This window comes from Ictalurus punctatus, chromosome 26 (genome assembly GCF_001660625.3).
Source record: "Ictalurus punctatus breed USDA103 chromosome 26, Coco_2.0, whole genome shotgun sequence".
Classification (NCBI taxonomy): Eukaryota; Metazoa; Chordata; class Actinopteri; order Siluriformes; family Ictaluridae; genus Ictalurus; species Ictalurus punctatus.
In genome coordinates, this window is record NC_030441.2 from 507,501 (window position 1) to 517,332 (window position 9,832).

General features: G+C 45.7%; 1 protein-coding gene across 2 annotated transcripts in view; it reads right to left on the minus strand.

Moving 5' to 3' along the window:
• Positions 1 to 9,832, minus strand: part of prkcba (protein kinase C, beta a) — a 28,561-nt gene extending 18,729 nt beyond the window's left edge. Inside the window, exons 1-2 of one of the 2 annotated variants that reach the window (XM_053676404.1) lie at positions 9,015 to 9,832; positions 5,857 to 5,888 (exon numbers count right to left, since the gene is read on the minus strand). In XM_053676404.1, the coding sequence (XP_053532379.1) occupies positions 5,857 to 5,888; positions 9,015 to 9,175 (193 nt within the window). In that variant the 5' untranslated portion in view covers positions 9,176 to 9,832. The remainder of the gene's footprint in view (positions 1 to 5,856; positions 5,889 to 9,014) is intronic. The other variant, XM_053676403.1, reaches the window with a different exon arrangement.

Genomic DNA, 9,832 nt, shown 5'->3' on the forward strand with positions numbered 1-9,832 from the left:
TATATATATATGTATGTGTATAGATGTATGTGTGTATATGTGTAGATGTATGTGTATAGATGTATGTGTGTATATGTGTAGATGTATGTGTATAGATGTATGTGTGTATATGTGTAGATGTATGTGTATAGATAGATATGTGTGTATAGATGTGTATGTGTATGGCGTGTATTAGAGATGTAGAGCTGCGGTGCACTTCTACACGGTTCACTCTGGTACGTTAATACAGTGAGCTTGATGAGGTGATTGTGAAAGGAACAGGAAGTGGGTTGTGTTCTGCAGAAAGGGGAATACGATTGCATTATCAAGGGTCTTTCTCAAGGGTCTTTCCGTCTCGTCTCATGTACTCGTGTACGACTCAAGACCGTGACTGCGTTTATGGTGAAATCATCACTAAAAGTTCATGTTTATACACTGAGACTAGTGTAAAACCTTCCACTCGTCTATATGGAGCAAAGCATTATGGGTCTCGTTTAGTAAACAGAATGATAACGAAATCATTTAGATATGATCATCAAATGATAAATAAAGTTGTAATCTTCAGCCGTGCAGGTTTGGGTGAACCTGTGCCCATGAGAGCCTCAGATTCCTGTCCTTGGCTGACAGGAGAGGAACCTGACGTGGTCTTCTGCATGTTTGGAGATGCTTTTCTGCGCACTACAGATGTAAAGAGTGATTATATGAGTTACCATATCCTTCCTGGCAGCTCCGACAGCATCTGATCGCTTTCCTCTGACCGGCTCTAATCATCGAGGCGTTTCCACGCTCAGACCTATCACTCACTCGATGGTGTTTTTGTTTTTCGCACCGCTTGGTGTAAACTCTAGAGACTGCTGTGTGTGAAAATCTCAGGAGATCAGCAGTTTCTGAAATACTCAAACCAGCCCATCTGGTACCAACACCCACGCCATGGTTCAAAGTCAGAGAGCTCAGACCGTTTCCTCATTCTGATGTGAACTGAAGCGCTTGGCCTGTACCCACGCTGCTGCCACACGATTGGCTGATTGGATAACTGAATAAATGAGCACCTAATAAAGTGGACAGTGAGAGTATGTGTATGTATGTATAGGCGTGTGTGTACAGTTCTGTTCTTTAAAGTGGAATAAACACACACACGTACATACACACTGCTGTATAATAAAGACCTGCAGAACCTGAGAGACCAGAAACAACATCAGGGAGCCAAGGAGTGTGGGAGATAACTATAACCCCCCCTCCACACACACACACACACACACACACACACACACACATGAGTCACAGCACTCACCAAACATGCATCACGTCACACTTCGGACACACACACACACTCACATTCTCACACACACACACACACACACACACACACACACACACACACACTCACATTCTCACACACACTCAGGGAACTGAAAATGGATAAAACTGATAAATTGATAAGATCAAATAGCACAGTGTGAGTACATGAGCTCTTTCTTCAATGTCAACGCTCTCTCTCTCTCTCTCTCTCTCTCTCTCTCTCTCTTCCAGAGAACCTCTCCAAGAGATTTCCACAGCAATCTGTCAGCTGTTGCCTAGCAACAAGGCTGAAGGGTGAAACAGGGTAGAACCACCCACTCCTCTAAATGACAAGTGGAACATCCAGTCTCTCCGACACGCACGCGCACACTCACACACACACACACACACACACACACACACACACACACACACACACACACACACACAAGATTTATTAGCTGTGGATCTAAGACCCGGATGAAAATCTGTCTGTCTGCCTCTTTTCCATCCTTTTTTTTTTTTGACCTTTTATGGAGTTCTGTGGGTGTGGCCAAATGTAAATGAGCTGTGTTGTGGTCAACATTTTCACTCTTCCCTCTCTCTCTCTCTCTCTCTCTCTCTCTCACCCTTTCCTTCGTTCATTCTTCTGCACCCTTACCTACTTCCTCCCCGTCTTTCTCTCCTTCTGCCCTGCACACATGTTCTACATTCCTTTTGCACCCTTCTTTCTTGCCTCTGTGTGAGTGGATGGTGTGGGCGTGTCCGAGTTCAATCTAGCGACTTGAATTCAAATCTGACGTGTGCAGTTTAAATGTGATTACAGTCACAGTAGAGCTGATGGAGCGAGTAAAGGAAAGCCCCAGATGGAGGAAAGCCCTAGACAGAGCTGCTGTTTTACTCTCGGCCGATCCGAGTGCGTCTCAGCGCGCCTTTTTTTTAATTCGTGTGGAGAGCCGACGCCGTCCGTCACCTCGCTAAGTGGACATTAAAATTAAAAGAAAGCACTTTGAACCACTCTGTACAACTGTGGTGAGCAGAAAAGATACAGAAAGTCGGATCAGAATGTGGCGTGAACCTGCCCGGTGTGTGCACACTTCAGGCTGGTGGTGGCGGTGTAATGCTGTGGGGAATGTTTTCTTGTCACACACTGAAACCCTTCAAACCAATCCAGCATCGTCTGGATTTACCATCTTATAACGGATATTCCTGAAGCACGGTAACGCCACAAGTCGTCTCAAACCGGTTCCATGAGTTCAGAGCACCGCTGGGGCGTGGTAGAACGGAAGATAAACGTTCAGCTGACAAACCTTCAGAACTTGTGTGATGTCAACATGGAGCAGAACATCCTCAAAGGAATGCAACACCGTGCGGTCCAGTCTTCTCTCTCTAAGCATTTGTTTAATCTGTTCTATAAACACTTTATCAGACTGCTGTATATTTATGAAACCAGACACAGTCTCTTCACCTGACCTAACCTACTTACGACCAAAAAAAACGAAGTCTTTAACACGCTGAGCCATTTTATTCGTCACGATATCAGATTCTCACTGGCTCTGTACCACCACTCCCATTTCCCTAAATCCCTCGTTCTCTCCATTCGGTCACTTCCTCATTCTCTCACGTGTTCTGTACCTGTTCTGACTCGTAATCCAGAGCTATTCAAAGCAGACTTGTAGGACATTTTGTCACAGGTACTCGAGTCAAACGCGCCATTTTATATATATCCAAAAAGCACGAAAATAAACCACAAGATACCACTGTCTTTTTAGCTGCACATCCAATAAGCACTCGTAGACCATTTACTCATTTATGTTTTATACAAAAATATTCCTTCTGCATGGTGGCATATTAGGGCCTGCTACATAGGGCTGGGGGATATGATGATATGTTTTTATTAAATAGAAAAGTCTATCGGAGCTGAACCAGATCCTGTCAGAGCTGAATCGAATCCTGTCAGAGCTGAATCGAATCCTGTCAGAGCTGAATCGAATCCTGTCATAGCTGAAACGAATCCTGTCATAGCTGAAACGAATCCTGTCATAGCTGAATCGAATCCTATAGGAGCTGAATCGAATCCTATAGGAGCTGAATCGAATCCTGTCAGAACTGAATTGAATCCTGCCAGAGCTGAATTGGATCCTATAGGAGCTGAATCAAATCCTGTCAGAGTTGAATCGAATCCTGTCAGAGCTGAATCTAATCCTATAGGAGCTGAATCGGATCCTATAGGAGCTGAATCGGATCCTGTCAGAACTGAATTGAATCCTGCCAGAGCTCAATAGGATCCTATAGGAGCTGAATCAAATCCCATCAGAGCTGAGTCGAATCCTGTCAATACTCCTATTAGAGTCAAATCACATCCTAGTGGTGCTGAATCAAATCCTATCAGAGCTGAGTCAAATACTGCCAGAGCTGAATCGAATCCTATATGAGCTGAATTGAATCCTGTCAGAGCTGAATTGAATCCCGTCAGAGTTGAGTCGAATCCTGTCGGTACTCAGTCAAATCCTATTAGAGTCAATTCACATCCTAGTCGTGCTGAATCAAATCCTATCAGAGCTAATTCAAATTCTGCCAGAGCTGAATCGAATCCTATATGAGCTGAATTGAATCCTGTATGAGCTGAATCGAATCTTATTAGAGCCAAATCACATCCTAGCGGTGCTGAATCGAATCCTATCAGAGCTAATTCAAATTCTGCAAGAGCTGGATCAAATCCAATAGGAGCTGAATAAATCCAATAGGAGCTGAATCGATTACTGTAAGAGCTGAGTCGAATCCTGTAAGAGCTGAATTGAATCCTATAGGAGCTGAATTGAATCCTATAGGAGCTGAATCGAATGCTGTCAGAGCTGAATTGAATCCTATAGGAGCTGAATGGAGTCCTATAGGAGCTGAATCGAATGCTGTCACAGCTGAATTGAATCCTATAGGAGCTGAATCGAATGCTGTCAGAGCTGAATAGAATCCTATAGGAGCTGAATCGAATGCTGTCAGAGCTGAATTGAATCCTATAGGAGCTGAATCGAATGCTGTCACAGCTGAATTGAATCTTATAGGAGCTGAATCGAATGCTGTCAGAGCTGAATCGAATCCAATAGGAGCTGTAGTGAATTGAGTAGCGAGTAGTGAATTGAAGAGCATCAGATCTTTACTTGTCTACCCGTATCGTTATTGTTTCGTGTACTACACACCGTACTGTCTGACAGAGCGAGATTCACAACCCCTGGATTTCCCATTTGAAGGTGCAAAATATTTCACTGCAAGACAAACGTTAATTAAATAAAAGAATAGATTTTTGTTGCCAGAACATGTAGAACTTCATCTGAAATTACAACTGCAGGTCTTCTGGGATGCATCTCTGTCTTTCTATTTAAAAGAGGACATTATTTAAAAACTGTGGCATTTTTACGATCAGTTAGTGAAACAGTATCCGTACAATAAAAGATTCTGGCTAGCTGCCGAGTTCTGCAACCAAATTCTCCCTGCACTGCTGCTGAGGCTGAGGCTGAGCCCGGGACTGGACATTTGCCTGGGAAATGAAGTGGTGAATAACTGTTGTGGTTCTATTAGCGTGCTAACACACACACACACACACACAGAGCAGTGTAAGTGACACATACTGCATGCGTGTGTTTGGGAAAGCAGTGAATTATTAACCTTGTGCTGTGTGTGAACTTTACTGATGGAGTCGAGTTGAGATTTGAAATTTTTAAAACTTAAGTCTCTTTAAAATCACAAACCTGCAGCGGGATTAAAGACGTCCAAGATTTTGGAAGGAAACGGACACGATGATGTATTTTCTCTTTGGATAACCATTTCCTACATTACCCACAATGCTGTTCTGATAGAGGTGCAGTGGTATTTAACCCTGACTTCATCATCTTTACCTACACATAGTGAGCAATGCAGCAGTGCTTTAGTCTGTCCATCTCTCTCTCTCACCTCCTCACCTGTACAATCTGCTCCAACACATCAGCTTCCAAAGCTTCAAATTTCACACAGGAACATCCTCAACTTCATCAGGGGGAAAGTGGAAGGTTTTAGACTGGACACGTCCATCACCAGACCTTCACCCAACTGAGCATTTACTTCAAGACTGATCTGTTCCTATACTTTTGCTCACCTAAAAACGGTGTGTTCTGGTACAGAAAGTTGTGTGTTTCATGTTGTTTAACACGTCTAGACGTAAACACCAGGAAATAAAAACAAATCCTGAACTCTCGTCTCATCTCCATCTTCTGATCTCAAACCCAGACGTCTTCGGTGTTCCGCACACACTAATGACCCGGTCTCGTGTTCCAATACTTTAGGAGGGGACTGAGTACAACTACAGTAACACACACACACACACGCACACACACACACACACTAATGACCCGGTCTCGTGTTCCAATACTTTAGGAGGGGACTGAGTACAATTACAGTAACACACACACACACACACACACACACACACGCTAATGACCCGGTCTCGTGACACTACCCGTCTCTCTCCCACACTACCCGTCTCTCTCTTTCGCTCTTTCTCTCTCACACTCATACACACACACACACACACACACTCAACGGTCAATCATTCATCCTGTGTCTTACCTTGGCACTGGAAGCCCTGCTTGCCAAAACCCCTGCAAGAGAAACGAGGGAGTTAGATTTCAGCACGTACTGTTCTCTCTCACACACAAACACACACACACAATAGAAGAAACCTTAAAGTTCGCTTTCTATACCCTCAATAGCAAGATTGAATCTCTAACCAGTCAAAGACACAGTCTGTAGCAAGGTTTTCTGTAGAACACACAGGAAACCCTTGAGAAACTCTCTCGTAAACCCTCTGGTGTAAACCTTCTCCGGTAAACTTTCGTAAATCCCCTCCTGTAAACCCTCTGGTGTAAACCCCCTCCTGTAAACTCTCATAAACCCCCTCCTGTAAATCCTCTGGTGTAAACGCCCTCCTGTAAACTCTCATAAACCCCCTCCTGTAAACCCCCTCCTGTAAACTCTTTCGTAAACCCCCTCCTGTAAACCCTCTGGTGTAAACCCCCTCCTGTAAACCCTCTGGTGTAAACCCCCTCCTGTAAACCCTCTGGTGTAAACCCCCTCCTGTAAACCCTTTCCTGTAAACCCTTTCCTGTAAACCCTCTGCTGTAAACCCCCTCCTGTAAACCCTTTCCTGTAAACCCTCTGCTGTAACCCCCTCCTGTAAACCCTCTGGTGTAAACCCCCTCCTGTAAACCCTCTGGTGTAAACCCCCTCCTGTAAATTCTCATAAACCCCCTCCTGTAAACCCTCTGGTGTAAACCCTCTGCTGTAAACCCCCTCCTGTAAACACTCTGGTCTAAACCCCCTCCTGTAAACTCTATTGTAAACCCCCTCCTGTAAACCCTCTGGTGTAAACCCTCTGGTGTAACCCCCTCCGGTAAACCCTCTGGTGTAAACCCTCTCCTGTAAACCCTCTGGTGTAAACCCCCTCCTGTAAATTCTCATAAACCCCCTCCTGTAAACCCTCTGGTGTAAACCCCCTGGTGTAAACCCTCTCCTGTAAACCCTCTGCTGTAAACCCCCTCCTGTAAACCCTCTGGTCTAAACCCCCTCCTGTAAACTCTATTGTAAACCCCCTCCTGTAAACCCTCTGCTGTAAACCCCCTCCTGTAAACCCTCTGGTGTAAACCCCCTCCTGTAAATTCTCATAAACCCCCTCCTGTAAACCCTCTGGTGTAAACCCTCTGGTGTAAACCCCCTCCTGTAAACCCTCTGGTGTAAACCCTCTGGTGTACACCCCCTCCTGTAAACCCTCTGGTGTAAACCCTCTCCTGTAAACCCTCTGCTGTAAACCCCCTCCTGTAAACCCTCTGCTGTAAACCCCCTCCTGTAAACCCTCTGGTCTAAACCCCCTCCTGTAAACTCTATTGTAAACCCCCTCCTGTAAACCCTCTGCTCTAAACCCCCTCCTGTAAACCCTCTGGTGTAAACCCTCTGGTGTACACCCCCTCCTGTAAACCCTCTGGTGTAAACCCTCTCCTGTAAACCCTCTGCTGTAAACCCCCTCCTGTAAACCCTCTGGTCTAAACCCCCTCCTGTAAACTCTATTGTAAACCCCCTCCTGTAAACCCTCTGCTGTAAACCCCCTCCTGTAAACCCTCTGGTGTAAACCCTCTGGTGTACACCCCCTCCTGTAAACCCTCTGGTGTAAACCCTCTCCTGTAAACCCTCTGCTGTAAACCCCCTCCTGTAAACCCTCTGGTCTAAACCCCCTCCTGTAAACTCTATTGTAAACCCCCTCCTGTAAACCCTCTGCTGTAAACCCCCTCCTGTAAACCCTCTGGTGTAAACCCTCTGGTGTAAACCCTCTGGTGTACACCCCCTCCTGTAAACCCCCTCCTGTAAACCCTCTGGTGTAAACCCTCTGGTGTAAACCCTCTGGTGTAAACCCTCTGGTGTAAACCCCCTCCTGTAAACCGTCTGGTGTAAACCCCCTCCTGTAAACCCTCTGCTGTAAACCCCCTCCTGTAAACCCTCTGGTGTAAACCCTCTGGTGTAAACCCCCTCCTGTAAACCCTCTGGTGTAAACCCTCTGGTGTACACCCCCTCCTGTAAACCCTCTGGTGTAAACCCCCTCCTGTAAACCCTCTGGTGTAAACCCCCTCCTGTAAACCGTCTGGTGTAAACCCCCTCCTGTAAACCCTCTCCTGTAAACCCCCTCCTGTAAACTCTCTGGTGTAATGGATCCTAGTATCAGAAAGTTTAACTTTCAATACAATTTCTGAAGAAGAACCTGTTTATGAACATAGAATCATTATCCAAAGAGAACCCGTCTGCTGTAAGGTTTTACACAGAACCTCTACATTACGGAAAGTTTGCTTTCGTTTAAATGTCTGAGAAGAACCTGAGTACAAACCATCCAAAGAACTCCAGACAAACCCTCGGTTATAAAGTTCTACATAAAGAACCCCACACACAGAGAACACAGAACATTACAGGGTGTAGCTTTTATTACATTTTCCAATTAGACACTCCTTATGAAGCTAGAACCGTTCAGCAAAGAACCTTTGAGAAACCCTGCTGTGTATGTAATGCAGATCTATAACTCACTCTCACACACACACACACACACACACACACACACACACACACACACACACAGCCAGATGTTTGACCCGTCTGTGCGCAAAATAAGAGAAGACGAGCATGCAGCTACAGGTCTCTGTAACGTGTGTGTGGGAGTGTGTGTGTGTGTGTGTGTGTGTTACGCTATGAGTCGATCCGATGTTTAAAAAAAAATCGCGAACCATTAAAAAAAAATTGTTCGGTGGTGCAAACCGCAGTGCAGAAGCGCGAGATCATTTCTCCATCCTGTTCCGCCTGCACGAGCGCTTTTCGTGTAACGAAACTACAGATGTGACATGGCGCGCGCTAACGAACAGGTGTGATTTGTTTTGGGGTTCTGGATTTAATTAATTAATTACATTTTTACATCGCGCGTGTCAGCTGTGCGTGTGGAGTGTGTGAGGGTCACACATATAGCACGGGCAGCTCACGCGCGCTCACGCATACCGCGCGCGCGCGCACACACAGACACACACACAGACACACACACGAATGCAAAAAGACTTTAAAAAAACAAAAAAAAACAAAAAGAGCCCAATACGCACACGAACGCGCGTCATAGCGCGCGCACGCACATACTATGAACGACCAAAGAAGGCAGTGAAACACACACACACACACACACACACACACCAGAGCTCGCTCACCAGATGAAGTCGGTGCAGTGGCTGCAGAAGGTGGGCTGCTTGAAGAAGCGCGCGATGAACTTGTGGTCCTTCACTTCGTGCACGTTTTTCTGCCGCAGCGCGCCCTGTCTCGCGAAACCGCGCGCGCCCCCCGCATCATTGTCCACTCCTGGGTCGGCCATGTCCGGAATGTTTACTTATAAAAAAGAGAGAGAAACAGAGAGAGAGAGAGAGAGAGAGAGAGAGAGAGGCCGGGATGTGAATCTCGATGCCCCAAAATCTCCGTTCGAAGGCAGAGAGCAGCTCCGCTGCTCCGGATCGCGCTCCGCTTCCCGGTTAGGCGAAAGCTCCGCCCCTTCCCTCCTTCTCCTTCACTGTGGTTGGCTAAAAAAAAACAGAAGCCACACCCCGTTTTGTATACGAAAACATCCGAAGAATGATATATTTTGTTGTCGTTGTTGTTGTTGTTTTTTATTTTTTATTATTTTTTTTTACAAATGTTCAGGTCTCAAAATGCGCACTCCCGTCTGTTCAGTAGTGCACTGACTAACGGACAAACCTGCACACTTCCGCACGAGACAGTATATCAAAACAGTTCACTACCTAATAGGTGAACAGCACACTTCCGCACTAGATAGTGTCTCAGAATAGTGCACTACGGCTTACTTCCACTGCCAGAGTATTTTCATTTCGCTTAGCAAGTCTGTCTGTCTGTCTGTCTGTCTGTCTGTCTGTCTTATACTATATAGTGTGTGCACTAGCTAATGGGATGCTGTGCGTACAAGTGTACCACTGTACTAAAGTGTACAGTAGTGTAGTAGTGAAGGAATGTCAGTGCT